General features: G+C 38.6%; 1 protein-coding gene across 1 annotated transcript in view; it reads right to left on the bottom strand.

The window, feature by feature from the left end:
- The window catches only part of LCK (LCK proto-oncogene, Src family tyrosine kinase), a 193,470-nt gene extending 177,947 nt beyond the window's left edge, over window positions 1-15,523 (bottom strand). The window contains exons 1-2 of the mRNA XM_053704824.1: window positions 15,452-15,523; window positions 14,576-14,676 (exon numbers count right to left, since the gene is read on the bottom strand). Of these exons, the coding sequence (XP_053560799.1) occupies window positions 14,576-14,671 (96 nt within the window). The 5' untranslated portion in view covers window positions 14,672-14,676; window positions 15,452-15,523. The remainder of the gene's footprint in view (window positions 1-14,575; window positions 14,677-15,451) is intronic.
- Window positions 15,524-16,777: the final 1,254 nt, after the last annotated feature.

Genomic DNA, 16,777 nt, shown 5'->3' with positions numbered 1-16,777 from the left:
CTCCAGACGGGCAGAAGTCTTCAGCCAGACGGCATCTTCTATCTTCATCCATCCGGCGGGTCCATCTTCAAGACATCCGACGCGGAGCATCCTCTTCTTCCGACGACTAAAGCTGAATGAAGGCACCTTTAAGTGACGTCATCCAATATGGCGTCCCTTAGATTCCGATTGGCTGATAGAATTCTATCAGCCAATCGGAATTAAGGTAGAAAAAATTCTATTGGCTGATGCAATCAGCCATTAGGATTGAACTTCAATAATATTGGCTGATCCAATCAGCCAATAGGATTGAGCTCGCATTCTATTGGCTGATTGGATCAGCCAATAGGATTGAAGTTAAATCCTATTGGCTGATTGCATCAGCCAATAGGATTTTTTCTACCTTAATTCAGATTGGCTAATAGAATTCTATCAGCCAATCGGAATCTAAGGGACGCCATATTGGATGACGTCACTTAAAGGTACCTTCATTCAGCTTTAGTCGTCGGAAGAAGAGGATGCTCCGCGTCGTATGTCTTGAAGATGGACCCGCTCCGCGCCGGATGGATGAAGATAGAAGATGCCGTCTGGATGAAGACTTCTGCCCGTCTGGAGGACCACTTCGCCCGGCTTGGATGAAGACGTCTCTCGGTAAGTCGATCTTCAGGGGGTTAGTGTTAGGGTTTTTTAGGGTGTATTGGGTGGGTTTTATTTTTAGGTTAGGGACTTTGGGCTGCAATAGAGCTAACTGCCCTTTTAAGGGCAATGCTCATCCAAATGCCCTTTTCAGGGCAATAGGGAGCTTAGTTTTTTTTAGCTAGTATTTTATTTGGGGGGTTGGTTGTGTGGGTGGTGGGTTTTACTGTTGGGGGGCTTGTTTGTATTTTTTTTTTACAGGTAAAAGAGCTGATTACTTTGTGGCAATGTCCCGCAAAAGGCCCTTTTAAGGGCTATTGGTAATTTAGTTTAGGCTAGGGTTTTTTTTTATTTTGGGGGGGCTTTTTTTATTTCAATAGGGCTATTAGATTAGGTGTAATTAGTTTAAATATCTGTTTTTTGTTTATTATTTTCAGTAATTTAGTGTTTGTTTGTTTTTGTACTTAAGCTAATTTAATTTAGGTAATTGTATTTAATTTAGTTAATTTATTTAATTATATTGTAGTGTTAGGTGTTATTGTAACTTAGGTTAGATTTTATTTTACAGTTCAATTTGTGTTTATTTTAGCTAGGTAGTTATTAAATAGTTAATAACTATTAAATAACTATTCTACCTAGTTAAAATAAATACAAACTTGCCTGTAAAATAAAAATCAACCCTAAGATAGCTACAATCTAACTATAGTAACTAAATATTGTAGCTAGCTTCGGGTTTATTTTATAGGTAAGTATTTAGTTTTAAATAGGAATAATGTAGTTAATGATAGTAATTTTATTTAGATTTATTTAATTTATATTTAAGTTAGTGGGTGTTAGGTTTAGGGTTAGACTTAGGTTTAGGGGTTAATAACTTTAATATAGTGGCGGCGACGTTGGGGGCAGCAGATTAGGGGTCAATAAATGTAGGTAGGTGGCGGGGATGTTAGGGACGGCAGATTAGGGGTTAATAATATTTAACTAATGTTTGCGAGGCGGGAGTGCGGCGGTTTAGGGGTAAATATGTTTATTATAGTGGCGGCGATGTTGGGGGCAGCAGATTAGGGGTTAATAAATGTAGGTAGGTGGCGGCAACATTGAGGAAGGCAGATTAGGGGTTAATAAATATAAGGTAGGTGTTTGCAATGTTGGGGGCGGTATATTAGGGGTTCATAAGTTTAATGTAGGTGGCGGCGGTGTCCGGAGCGGCAGATTAGGGGTTAATAATATAATGTAGGTGTCGGCGATGTTGGGGGCGGTATATTAGGGGTTAATAAGTGTAAGATTAGGGGTGTTTAGACTCGGGGTTCATATTAGGGTGTTAGGTGTAAACATAACTTTTATTTCCCCATAGGAATCAATGGGGCTGCGTTACTGAGTTTTACGCTGCTTTTTTGCAGGCGTTAGACTTTTTTTCAGCCAGCTCTCCCCGTTGATTCCTATGGGGAAATCGTGCAAGAGCACGTTACACCAGCTCACCGCTGACTTAAGCAGCGCTGGTATTGGAGTGCGGTAATGAGCAAAATTTTGCTCAACGCTCACTTCTTGTCTTTTAACGACGGGTTTCTGAAAACTCGTAATACCAGCGCTGTATGTAAGTGAGCGGTGAGGGAAAACTGCTCGTTAGCACCGCATAGCCTCTAACGCAAAACTCGTAATCTAGCCGTAAGTACGTTAATGCTTATATAATGCATATTGCATATCACTGTATACAGCCAAAGACACATTAAAACATCATGATTATTAAAAAGTAAAACAACAGACCTTGCCACAAGCATATCCTCTAACACCTCAGCTTCTTTAAAGATTACCCCCTAACCTTTGGCTGTACATATGTGATGTAAAACTCTTTTACCATTGACCAGATACCAGATTGTGCGCTATTCTTAGTGCAGGGGTGCAGTATGGCTGGCAAATCAATAGCACGCCCTTTGTAACCTACGCCAACATGTTTTACTCAAACACCTAGGGCCAGATTACAAGTGGAGTGTTATTTAACGCTCCCTCTCCAGCGTTAACTGTGCTAGAGATAAGCTTTTTGCTCGCGTCGGGTTATTGCGCTCATATTACAATTTGAACGTAAACTGTTTTTGATCACGCGCTAACCTGACGAGCGTAAAAAGCCAAACTTACAATTCTCAAGCGCACGATAACGTATTCCTTCAGAGAAGTCAATGGAGCAAGAAAAGTGGATTGGATTACCAATGTGTTCCCATAGCTCCCACTAGTGCATTGCTGCTCCTTCAACAAAGGATACCAAGAAAATGAAGCAAAATTGATAATAGAAGTACATTTGAAAGCTGTTTAAAAATACAGGCTCTATCTGAATCATGAAATCATTTTTTGGGGTTTCATGTCCCTTTAACATTCTGGGAAAATCCTTGTGAAACCTATTTTATATAGGAGTATAAAAAAGAGCAAACAAATCACCATCTGGCATATAAGGTACTTACACACATATTCCAGTGGTTTGGGACTGGGTCTGTGAGAAGGGAAATTGTTTCGATATAAATTTCTCCAACCAAGTAGTATAATTCATTTTTAAACTAGAATGTCCCTTTTTAAAAATTGATAAAGTCAAAGTAGTACTAAAATTCTACTAAAAAGTGATATGAAAAATGACTCATATTGTGACAAACCTAATGCAAGCCGCTCTACAGAAATAAAGTGTAAAGGGACAGTACTTGGGATTTTTATATAAAATATTTAGTTATGTGTAATGAAACAACTTTCATGATTTATTATGCCCCCTTTTCATGTAATTTAGCTCTGAAAAATTAAGAATTTTCTAATTCACAGAACTTGAAATGCATCCTGCTGACTTATCTAGGCTAACTCTGCTACATATGTTTTCCTAATTGGCTTTAACTGTTAACAACAGCAAAACAATATACCTTATACAAACAAAATGATGTGGTGTCTAACGTGGTGTCTGTAGACTAAAGCCTATATTGACTCCTCCAAATAAGGCAAGTGATGGGCAGAGTTTGGCTATTGAAAAGAAAATGCAGTAAAAAAGGATGTTCACTTGTTATAAAAATGTTAAAGGGACACTAACCCCACATTTTTTTCATGATTCAGATAGAGCATGCAATTTTAAGCAACCTTCTAATTTACTCCTATAATCAATTTTTCTTTGTTCTCTTGTTATCTTGATTTGAAAAAGCAGTAATAAAGGGTTAGGAGTCGGCCCATTTTTAGTTCAGCACCTTGGTAGAGCTTGCTGATTGGTTTGCTACATTTAGCCACAAATCAGCAAGTGCTACCCAGGTGCTGAACAAAAAATGGTCCGGCTCTAAAGCTTACAGTACTGCTTTTTCAAATCAAGATAGCATGAGAACCACAAAAAATTGATAATAGGAGTAAATTAGAAAGGTGCTTAAAATCTCATGTTCTATTTGAATCACGAAAGAAAAAAAATGGGTTTAGTATCCTTTTAAGCCTTGGCTGATATGTCTTTATACAGTAACACAACAGAAATGTCTTGTAATCACAAGGGCCTAGATTTAGAGTTTGGCGTTAGCAGTGAAAACAAGCGTTAGAGGCTCCTAATGCTGGTTTTAGGCTACCGCCGGTATTTGGAGTCACTCAAAATAGGGTCTAACGCTCACTTTCCAGCCGCGACTTTTCCATACCGCAGATCCCCTTACGTAAATTGCGTATCCTATCTTTTCAATGGGATTTTTCTAACTCCGGTATTTAGAGTCGTTTCTGAAGTGAGCGTTAGACATCTAACGACAAAACTCCAGCCGCAGGAAAAAAGTCAGTAGTTAAGAGCTTTCTGGGCTAACGCCGGTTTATAAAGCTCTTAACTACTGTGCTCTAAAGTACACTAACACCCATAAACTACCTATGTACCCCTAAACCGAGGTCCCCCCACATCGCCGACACTCGAAAAAAAATGTTTAACCCCTAATCTGCCGACCGCCACCTACGTTATCCTTATGTACCCCTAATCTGCTTCCCCTAACACCGCCGACCCCTATATTATATTTATTAACCCCTAATCTGCCCCCCTCAACGTCGCCTCCACCTGCCTACACTTATTAACCCCTAATCTGCCGACCGGACCTGAGCGCTACTATAATAAAGTTATTAACCCCTAATCCGCCTCACTAACCCTATAATAAATAGTATTAACCCCTAATCTGCCCTCCCTAACATCGCCGACACCTAACTTCAATTATTAACCCCTAATCTGCCGACCGAATCTCGCCGCTATTCTAATAAATGTATTAACCCCTAAAGCTAAGTCTAACCCTAATACTAACACCCCCCTAAGTTAAATATAATTTAAATCTAACGAAATTAATTAACTCTTATTAAATAAATTATTCCAATTTAAAGCTAAATACTTACCTGTAAAATAAATCCTAATATAGCTACAATATAAATTATAATTATATTATAGCTATTTTAGGATTCATATTTATTTTACAGGTAACTTTGTATTTATTTTAACCAGGTACAATAGCTATTAAATAGTTAAGAACTATTTAATAGCTAAAATAGTTAAAATAATTACAAATTTACCTGTAAAAGAAATCCTAACCTAAATTACAAATAAACCTAACACTAGACTATCAATAAATTAATTAAATAAACTACCTACAATTACCTACAATTAACCTAACACTACACTATCAATAAATTAATTAAATACAATTGCTACAAATAAATACAATTAAATAAACTAGCTAAAGAACAAAAAATAAAAAAAAACTAAGTTACAAAAAATAAAAAAATATTTACAAACATAAGAAAAATATTACAACAATTTTAAACTAATTACACCTACTCTAAGCCCCCTAATAAAATAACAAAGCCCCCCAAAATAAAAAAAATGCCCTACCCTATTCTAAATTACTAAAGTTCAAAGCTCTTTTACCTTACCAGCCCTGAACAGGGCCCTTTGCGGGGCATGCCCCAAGAAATTCAGCTCTTTTGCCTGTAAAAAAAAACATACAATACCCCCCCAACATTACAACCCACCACCCACATACCCCTAATCTAACCCAAACCCCCCTTAAATAAACCTAACACTAAGCCCCTGAAGATCATCCTACCTTGTCTTCACCATACCAGGTTCACCGATCGGTCCAGAAGAGCTCCTCCGATGTCCTGATCCAAGCGGGGGGCTGAAGAGGTCCATGATCCGGCTGAAGTCTTCATCCAAGCGGGCCAGAAGAGGTCTTCCATCCGATTGAAGTCTTCATCCAAGCGGCATCCATCCGGAGCGAAGCGGCAGCATCCTGAAGACCTCCACCGCGGAACATCCATCCTGGCCGACGACTCAACGACGAATGACGGTTCCTTTAAATGACGTCATCCAAGATGGCGTCCCTCGAATTCCGATTGGCTGATAGGATTCTATCAGCCAATCGGAATTAAGGTAGGAATATTCTGATTGGCTGATGGAGATTGAGCTCGCATTCTATTGGCTGTTCCGATCAGCCGATAGAATGCAAGCTCAATCTGATTGGCTGATTGGATCAGCCAATCGGATTGAACTTGATTCTGATTGGCTGATTCCATCAGCCAATCAGAATATTCCTACCTTAATTCCGATTGGCTGATAGAATCCTATCAGCCAATCGGAATTCGAGGGACACCATCTTGGATGACGTCATTTAAAGGAACCGTCATTCGTCGTTCAGTCGTCGGCCATGATGGATGTTCCGCGGTGGAGGTCTTCAGGATGCTGCCGCTTCGCTCCGGATGGATGCCGCTTGGATGAAGACTTCAATCGGATGGAAGACCTCTTCTGGCCCGCTTGGATGAAGACTTCAGCCGGATCATGGACCTCTTCAGCCCCCCGCTTGGGCTTGGATCAGGACATCGGAGGAGCTCTTCTGGACCGATCGGTGAACCTGGTATGGTGAAGACAAGGTAGGATGATCTTCAGGGGCTTAGTGTTAGGTTTATTTAAGGGGGGTTTGGGTTAGATTAGGGGTATGTGGGTGGTGGGTTGTAATGTGGGGGGGGGGTATTGTATGCTTTTTTTTACAGGCAAAAGAGCTGAATTTCTTGGGGCATGCCCCGCAAAGGGCCCTGTTCAGGGCTGGTAAGGTAAAAGAGCTTTGAACTTTAGTAATTTAGAATAGGGTAGGGCATTTTTTTATTTTGGGGGGCTTTGTTATTTTATTAGGGTGCTTAGAGTAGGTGTAATTAGTTTAAAATTGTTGTAATATTTTTCTTATGTTTGTAAATATTTTTTTATTTTTTGTAACTTAGTTCTTTTTTATTTTTTGTACTTTAGCTAGTTTATTTAATTGTATTTATTTGTAGCAATTGTATTTAATTAATTTATTGATAGTGTAGTGTTAGGTTAATTGTAGGTAATTGTAGGTAGTTTATTTAATTAATTTATTGATAGTCTAGTGTTAGGTTTATTTGTAACTTAGGTTAGGATTTCTTTTACAGGTAAATTTGTAATTATTTTAACTATTTTAGCTATTAAATAGTTCTTAACTATTTAATAGCTATTGTACCGGGTTAAAATAAATACAAAGTTACCTGTAAAATAAATATAAATCCTAAAATAGCTATAATATAATTATAATTTATATTGTAGCTATATTAGGATTTATTTTACAGGTAAGTATTTAGCTTTAAATTGGAATAATTTATTTAATAAGAGTTAATTAATTTCGTTAGATTTAAATTATATTTAATTTAGGGGGGTGTTAGTATTAGGGTTAGACTTAGCTTTAGGGGTTAATACATTTATTAGAATAGTGGCGAGATTCGGTCGGCAGATTAGGGGTTAATAATTGAAGTTAGGTGTCGGCGATGTTAGGGAGGGCAGATTAGAGGTTAATACTATTTATGATAGGGTTAGTGAGGCGGATTAGGGGTTAATAACTTTATTATAGTAGCGCTCAGGTCCGGTCGGCAGATTAGGGGTTAATAAGTGTAGGCAGGTGGAGGCGACGTTGTGGGGGGCAGATTAGGGGTTAATAAATATAATATAGGGGTCGGCGGTGTTAGGGGCAGCAGATTAGGGGTACATAGGGATAATGTAAGTAGCGGCGGTTTACGGAGCGGCAGATTAGGGGTTAATAATAATATGCAGGGGTCAGCGATAGCGGGGGGCGGCAGATTAGGGGTTAATAAGTGTAAGGTTAGGGGTGTTTAGACTCGGGGTACATGTTAGAGTGTTAAGTGCAGACGTAGGAAGGGTTACCGCATAGCAAACAATGGGGCTGCGTTAGGAGCTGAACGCGGCTTTTTTGCAGGTGTTTGGTTTTTTTTCAGCTCAAACAGCCCCATTGTTTCCTATGGGGGAATCGTGCACAAGCACGTTTTTGAGGCTGGCCGCGTCCGTAAGCAACTCTGGTATCGAGAGTTGAAGCTGCGTTAAAAATGCTCTACGCTCCTTTTTTGGAGCCTAACGCAGCCTTTATGTGTCGATACCAGAGTTATTTTTATGGTGCGGCCAGAAAAAAGCCGGCGTTAGTTTTTCGGGTCGTTACCGACAAAACTCCAAATCTAGGCCAAGGTGTTTACTGTCTCTTTAAATAAGCTTTTTCATTCTAGATATGTCAAATGCACACAGAGGACTCAATTACAAGAGAAGCACAATTAATAATGCAGCTGACCCATGCAAAGAATAACGCACAATCTCACTACTATGCATATAAAATGTATTTAGGGCTAGATTACAAGACGAGCGCTAATTTATTATGCTCCCGCAAAAGGCCAAGTGGCTGGTTTTTGCTACCGCGAGCTTGTGGTAGCAATTAGCTCTTATAAAATTAATCAGAGATCGGATCTCTGGTTAATTTTATAAATGTGCCCCAAATTGCCCCCAAAATACAGTTTAATGGAGCATTTTTATTTTGTAATAAAATAACTGCACTAGGCAGTATTTTGAGAGTAAAGTTTGCGGGAATTGGGTGTTAGGAAAAAAAACCAGCACTGAAAAGTACCTTTACATTGCGGTCTATGGGAACTGTGTGTTCCCTGTAAATATATATGTATATGTTTGTATACATATTTATTTATGTGTTAATATGTGTATATACCCATATTAACACATAAATATATATGTATATATTTATATAAATATATATTTACAATTTGCTGCAATCGCTGGGTGAATTACCCCCTTCACTGCGCTAGTTCTCATGTTGTGTCTCACGGCATGAGAACGTGGCTCCCATTGGAGCCTATGGAAGCGCGTCCTCGTGAGCGCAATGCTTCCTAACAATGTGAACACAAGCTTGTGTTAGCATTGCTGTTAACTTGTAATACCAGCACACATTAGGATGCGCTGGTATTACTCAGTGGAGGGCAAATATCAATTTCATGAAAGTGATATTTAGCGCTCCACTTGTAATCTGGCTCTTAATGTTTAATGTCCCTTTAGAGGGATATGGTATTTGACATAGTATTGGACTTCCAAAGGGCTTAAAGTTGTATATGTATGTGTTTGTATTTGTATGTGTGTAAGTATGTATATGTGTGTAAAGTACTGTGCAAAAGTCTTAGGCCACCATTAGATTGACCATATATAATTATTTATCAGTCTCTTTATTAGAATACAACCAGAAAATACAGGATATTTGTATGCAGTATTAAAAAAATCTGAAAAAAAACTGCTTCTTTAGGTTAAAGTGTCAACTATTTAGTGTGGCCTCCCCTTACACTTGAGCAATAGCAGGAACCTGGCTCTCGTAAACCTAAATGGAATGGAACCCTAATTAATGTCATTGCTAACACCTGTATTTGTCCTACTATTTCATATCAAAATGACTGCTGTGGAAAAGGTCTATTACACCAGGTTTGTGCAAGACATGCTTGAACACACATACACATGTGGTATGAGTTTAAGTCATTGGAAGATTGCTTATAAGACCAACTTTCAATCACATAATTCCAAATGCTAAAGACATAAAATCATACTTTTGCATCAGCAAGGCCACTCTCAAAGGGAAATTAGCAAACAAACTGGATACGCAAAATGTGGTATTTAAGCTTTTAAAAAGAAATTTTAAGAATCAAGAGAGGTCAAGGACAAAAAAGGACTGGAAGGCCAGGAAAACTTTAAAAATCTGATGAGAAGTTTATCAGAGTTTCTTCTTTGAGAGACCGGAAAAAGAAAGTCCAGCAAGGACCTGACATCTGGCAGTTTCATCCGGATGCCATGTTGACCCTTCTACGGTCTGAAGAAGCTTGATCAGGAATGGTCTTTGTGGAAAGTGAAACAGGGGGAAAAAGGCTAAGATATTCTAAAGCTCACAAAGATTGGAATGAAGATCAGTGGAAAAAAATATTATAGAGTGACGAGTCAAAGTTTGAAATTTTTGGGTCCAATCATCGACAATATGTGAGAAGAAGAGTTGAAGAGAGATGGAAGAATGAGTGCTTGTGGCCTTCAGTGAAACATGGTAGAGGGTCTGTCCTGGTTTGGGGCTGCATTTCAGCCAGTGTTGTTGTTGATATTGTCTGAATTGATGTGATCATAAATGCTGAAATTTACAGACAGGTTAAAATTCATCATGCTATTCCTTTTGGAAAGCGCCTGATTGGGAATGGTTTTATTTTTCAACATGATAAGGATTCCAAGCACACTGTTAATGCAGTGAAATCATATTTGGAGAGAAAAACAGCTGATAAAACACTGACAGTCATGGACTGGCTTCCACAGAGCCCAGACCTGAATATTATAGAGGCAGTATGCGATCACCTAGACAGAGAAAGAAATAAAAGACAACCTAAATCTAAAGAAGAACTCTGGGAAGTGCTGAAAGAAGCCTGGTATAATATACCAGAAGATTACTTCAGAAAGCTTCAGGACAGTCTCCCCAAAAAAGTTCAAGATGTGCTTAGTGCCAAGGGAGGTCACACTCAATACTGACTTTGCCTGAAGAAGCCATTTTGTTCTGAAAATTGTGTTTTTTTATATTTTGTGTATATGTTTCCTCTATTTTCTGTTTGTATCTTAATAAAGAGACCAAAAATAAATATGGATGGTCATTAAAACTTTGCTAAAACAACAAATCTAATGGTGGCCATAGACCTTTGCACAGTACTGTATATGACACTTAGTTATGTGTCTATACGTATGTGTACAGTATTTTATCTTATATTTAAATTCAACACCATCGAACATTACTAAGTTCAGTAGTCCACTACTTGAGCGGACGTTTTAGCGCACCCTTGGCTTAGTGCTCAAGCAACAGCCGACATGAGTTTTTCAGCGCACTCTCATATGTCTTTTGTGTGAGGGATTTAAAACATTTGTGCTATCTAACATCCAGATGTCAGCTTTCCCTAAACTTTCAGTTAAGCATTAAACAATTTTTTTCAACTTATAATAAGACTGTTAATATAAAAGCACTATTTATTTAACTTGAGTGATGTTAGCACACAATAGCACTAATATTTTTGTAATTTAGCCCAGATGAGGTAATTTTGAAAATATAACAAACAATAATGATTAATCTCCTCCCTTTCCTGTCCTGAATAATCTATATATCTGTATAATTCAATTCTGACCTCTTCCCTTGACAAAATAGCCCCTCCTTCCATAGCTTGCGCCCAACGGACATAACCGCAACCTTCGCACACACATCTGACACGCTACCTGCAAAAATGCGACCGCAATGCAGAATGGCACTTGTGGAAATCTCAATCCTCTGCTGACTTCTACTTATCCAACCTCAACCTCTCCAAATATAATTTCATCTATGTCCTCCACTTTTAATACCCTCCTGTGCCCTACCCCTCCTCCCATTACCACTTCTCTCACAGCAAAATTGACTCTATCCGACATGAAATAACCTCCTACCATAACAACAATATCCACTTCTCACAAATCACTGCAAACTTTCAAACTCAGCACATTCCTTCCTGTTACAGAGGAGGAGGTCTCTGCTCTCCTTTCATTTTTTATCTTACTACCTATCTTCTTGATTGAATTCCTTCACAACTGCTACCTTCCCTTTCCCTCACTCTTACACCCATCCTCACAAATATATTCAATCTCTCCCTTAAATCTGGTACATTTCCATGATCCCTTAAACATGCTCTAATCACACCTATTCTTAAAAAACCTTCACTCAGTCCAGCACCCCCTTACAACTATCGCCCAATCTCTCTTCTTCCTCTCGCCTCTAAACTTCTTGAGTAGATTGTTTATAAACGCTTATCACACTTTCTCTCATTGACCCTTTGCAATCTAGCTTTCACCCCCAATACTCGACCGAAACTGCCATTACCAAGGTGAAAATGACCTGCTTACTGCCAAGTCTAAAGGTCTTTATTTCAAACTAATCCTTCTAGACCTCTCTGCAGCCTTTAACACTGTTGACAATCTATTGCTGCTCGAGACCCTTCAATCCTTGGATATTTGTGACACAAATTTTACTGTGGCTCTCTTCCTACCTTTCTAACCGTACCTTCAGTGTATCCTTTTATGGCTCCTTCTCCCCTCTACCCCTCTCTATTGGGGTACCTCAAGGCTCCGTTCTAGGTCCCCTTTTTGTCTCAGTCTACACATCATCTCTAGGCTCATTAATCAAACCAAATCCTGTGGGTTTCAGTATCATCTTTATGCTGATGATACCCAAATCTACCTTTCTGCCCCAGGCATTTCATCCTCCTTGCTGACTCATGTCACCAGCTGCCTAGAATATCTCGTTCTTGATGGCTTCTGATTACTTAAAGCTGAACCTCTCTAAAACTGAACTATTTTCTCCCTCTACTAATGTCCCCTCACTTACTTTGGATAACACTGTCATCACCTGTAAACTTCAGGCCTGCTGCCTCGAGGTCACACTTGACTTGCTCCTCACATTAAAGGGACAATATGCACTAGTATTTTTTCAGCTTATCGTTTATGTTAGTATAAGTTAAAAAAGGGAAGTCTTTATGACGGCTGAAAAAGGTTTGCATGCAATAAAAAATTTAATCTAATCTTGTTGTTTATGTGGATACTCACCAAGTCCTTTAGAATCCTATGAATACATTTGTCCACAGTATTTCCCTGCTTCCCTGCTTTCTCCCTTCCTGCTGGTTTGTAGAGCGCATCTGCAGAAGCTGACATGAGCCTGCAGAGGATCAGGAAAAGCTCTGGTTTCTGGCTTACAAAGCATAAGAATCCCATGAAGCACATTAGCCAAGCTGAAAGCCACCTGCCACCAGCAAGAAATGCTGCCTGCTTCATAGATGTGGTGGTGCAGAGTGCTGCTGGTGGACAGCATTCAGCTTGGTCAATGTGATACCTGGAGACCTGTGCCGATTGTGGGGGGAGCACCTACAAGCACTGAGCCCCAGAGTTGCTGAAAGGAGAGCCTGTCATGGTAAAGGGGGTCATTAACTACTTTGCAATAACGCTGTGCGTTAGTGCAGTTTAGCGTATTCACATACCCTTATTCCTTTCCCAGATATGTCTGCTAACCTGTTGTTATTTTACTTAATGCTTAGATTGGTGGGGGACGTGTTTTTATAGAAGCTTTGCTCAGCCATTTCCTGAGGGCATGCCAGGATTTCACAGCAGATGTACACTGGACCTTTAAGTCCTTAGCTAACATCTGCTGATTCCACCTTCAATATATCTCTAAAATTTGTCATTTCCTCACTCAAAACACAACTGAAATTATTATCCACTCCCTTGGCATTTCCCGCCTTGACGGCTGCAACTCTGTCTTCTCTGATCTTCCAAGATACCGCCTATCCCCACTGCAATCCATCATGAATGCCTCGGCCAGGCTCATTATCTTTAAAGGGACACTGAACACAATTTTTTTCTTTCATGATTCAGATAGAGCATGACATTTTAAGCAACTTTCTAATTTACTCCTATTATCAAATTTTCTTTATTCTCTTGTTATCTTTATTTGAAATGCAAGAATGTAAGTTTAGATGCCAGCCCATTTTTGATGAACAACCTGGGTTGTCCCTGCTGATTGGTGGATAGATTCATCCACCAATAAAAAAGTGCTGTCCAGAGTTCTGAGCCCAAAAAAAGCTTAGATGCCTTCATTTTTAACTAAAGATAGCAAGAGAACAAAGAAAAAATGATAATAGGAGTAAATTAGAAAGTTGCTTCAAATTGCATGCTCTATCTGAATCATGAAAGAAAAAAATTGGGTTCAGTGTCCCTTTAAGCATCGCTCCACATCTGCTGCACCTCTTGGCAACACCTCCACTGGATTCCCTTAGCCTCAAGAATACAATTCAAAATTGTCACCCTAACATACAAAGCTCTCACCAACACCCTCCTATATCTCTGCCCTTGTCTGCAAATACTCCCCAACCCGCCCTTCCACTCTGCCCAAAACTTATCTACTCATCTATTATTACTTCCTCTCACTATCGTCTATAAGACATTTCTAGAACTGCACCTATCACATGGAACTCCTTGCCTCACTCAGTCAGACTTTCCTCTAGTCTCAAAAGCTTCAAGTGTTCCATAAAAACATATCTGTTCAAGGACGCATACAATTTATTTCAAAATATCTCTACTACTTATGTTTCCTTCTCCCTCAAATTCCCTATGTTTTTCCTTTAGATTGTAAGCCTGAGAGCCTGTAATTGCAGCTCACTTTGTATAAAAGTGCTTCTACAACTGATTGTGCTCAAGGGCAGGGCGCTCCTCTACTTTTGTTTATGTTTGTTAATGTAAGTGTAGTAATGTACATTGTATAGTCTCACATAATATCTCATTGTAAGTTTTGTATTGTATTGTACCCTTTTGACTTTCATATACCTTTGTATAACGCTGCATAAAAATATGGCACTTTATAACTATATATATATTTACAATAATAAAATGAATACTAAAAAAGTTTTTAGCTACATGGTGAGTTACAAAATAAAAATGACACGCTTTGATTTCTGCAGCTGATTTCCTGCTTATCGTTTAAGTAATTCAGGTACATTTTCCCTACCTATCATTTTCTGCTCTGTCCCTGCATCTCATTACCCTCTCCCTCTATTCATATGAGGTACTTACCTCAGGCCTTTTCTCTCTGGGGAGATTGCAGTGCTCACACACATCAAAATTCTCCATCCAGTCATCTTCAAACTCAGAGCTGCAGCCGCACCCCATGGTTCCTAAAGACAATTATATCAATATTTATTTATCATAGAAGGAAAAGAGATCAGTTTCTTTCACTTCTTAAAAGGAATTAAGCCAGCTAAAATTTTAATGTTTGTCATGTTTGTGAGTTTTGTGCAGGATAGCAATTTATTGGGGTGTTTTGGCATGAAGTTATAATAATTTTAGTGATTTCATCTTTAATCTGTGCATGATGGTTTTGTTGAATTAATGCACAACAATGTATTTATTCTATATTATTTTTTTATATAAAATACCCCATACAATTTATTAGGCAGTCATTTTATAAACTTCCTTGCTTCGATGATGTTGTAAAACCTGTTATGAATGCCATTGTTTCAATCAAATGTTACCGGTAAGTCTAAGGTGCTGGGCTGGGTTCTGCCATTTTATTGAATAACTCAAAGAAAGATTTGACGCCATTTTATATTGAAAATAGGTCAGGTCAGGAAAAAGTATATTTAGTGAAAACAAGATTTGCAGAGAAAAGTAGAAATAAAAGCATAGCTGCGTTAAAAAGAGAAATAAAGGAACTTGACCCAAAATTAAGTAAGATTAGGTTGGAGGAGGAGCTAAGCCCTATAAAAAAGGGATGGACATAGGACATTACAAAACAGTGACCTTATGTAGCATGAGTGTCTTAGCAAGTGGGCTGTGTGCACTAAACAAGACATGTTTATCTTTAATACATGTGTGCAATTACATGTATTTGTGTCATGACATAGATAATGTGAAGGGTTTGTTACACGTGTGTACATGAAGAACAAATACCTTTAAATGGAGACAATGTGGGGGGATCTTTCCAGTTAGCATATGATCTTCATCTCTTCAATAATATTTCTTCCCCGTTTGTTCCTCTCAGTCTCAGTCTCAGTCTCCTGCTTAGCTATCTTTTATGTGCCCACCTAATTGTCTGTGTCCTTCTGAAACTCGCTCCCTTTTAAACGTTCACTCTTTCCTTGATTTTTGCACGTATATCTCATTCAAACTGTCTGACTTTATTCCTCACTGTTTCACATTCAGTCTTCTCTACCACCTCGTCTTTTTCACTCTGCCTTTTTTTCTTCTTGTTACCTGACTTCCTGCCCATACATCTCTTCACTACAACCACAAACACAGGCTGATCGTTATGCAGCTACAGTCATATCCGCAGTACATAGCCTGATCAAGTAGGCACAGGCGTGTAATTAGTAGTAAGGGCATCTATTCACTATCTACTGTAAGCAAAACACATGGTTATGTACCATGAAACAAAACCCAATGTGTAGTGATACTTATTCAGTTACATAAGTGTGGTGACATTATTTGGAATTGCCACACTAAGATTTTCTCTCTCTCTCTCTTCACTAGTTACCTCACTCTCTCTATCTCATTATTTCTCTCTCTTTCACTCTCTCCCTCTCTATTTCTCTCTTTTTGCTTCCTGTTCAAAGAATCTTATTAGACCTAAAAATGCATTGGAACATACCATCATCTTAATAATTCCCTGGTTTATGTCTCATATATAAATAATATATATATATATATATATATATATATATATATATATATGTATGTATATATATATACACAGTATCTCACAAAAGTGAGTACACCCCTCACATTTTTGTAAATATTTATTATATCTTTTCATGTGATGACACTTTGCTACAATGTAAAGTAGTGAATGTACAGCCTGTATAACAGTGTAAATTTGCTGTCCCCTCAAAATAACTCAACACACAGCCATTAATGTCTAAACTGTTGGCAACTCAAGTGAGTACATCCCTAAGTGGAAATGTCCAAATTGGGCCCTATTAGCCATTTTCCCTCCCCAGTGTCATGTGACTCGTTAGTATTACAAGGTCTCAGGTGTGAATGGGGAGCAGGTGTGTTAAATTTGGTGTTATCGCTCTCACACTCTCTCATACTGGTCACTGGAAATTCAACATTGCACCTCATTGCAAAGAACTCTCTGAGGATCTGAAAAAAAGAATTGTTGCTCTAAATAAAGATGGCCTAGGCTATAAGAAGATTGCCAAGACCCTGAAACTGAGCTCCAGCACAGTGGTCAAGACCATACAGCGGTTTCACAGGACAGGTTCCACTCAGAACATG

Source organism: Bombina bombina, chromosome 3 (genome assembly GCF_027579735.1).
Source record: "Bombina bombina isolate aBomBom1 chromosome 3, aBomBom1.pri, whole genome shotgun sequence".
In the NCBI taxonomy this organism is placed as follows: domain Eukaryota; kingdom Metazoa; phylum Chordata; class Amphibia; order Anura; family Bombinatoridae; genus Bombina; species Bombina bombina.
Note: the sequence above shows the minus strand (reverse complement) of the source record. Positions and strands in the feature narration are given on the sequence as shown.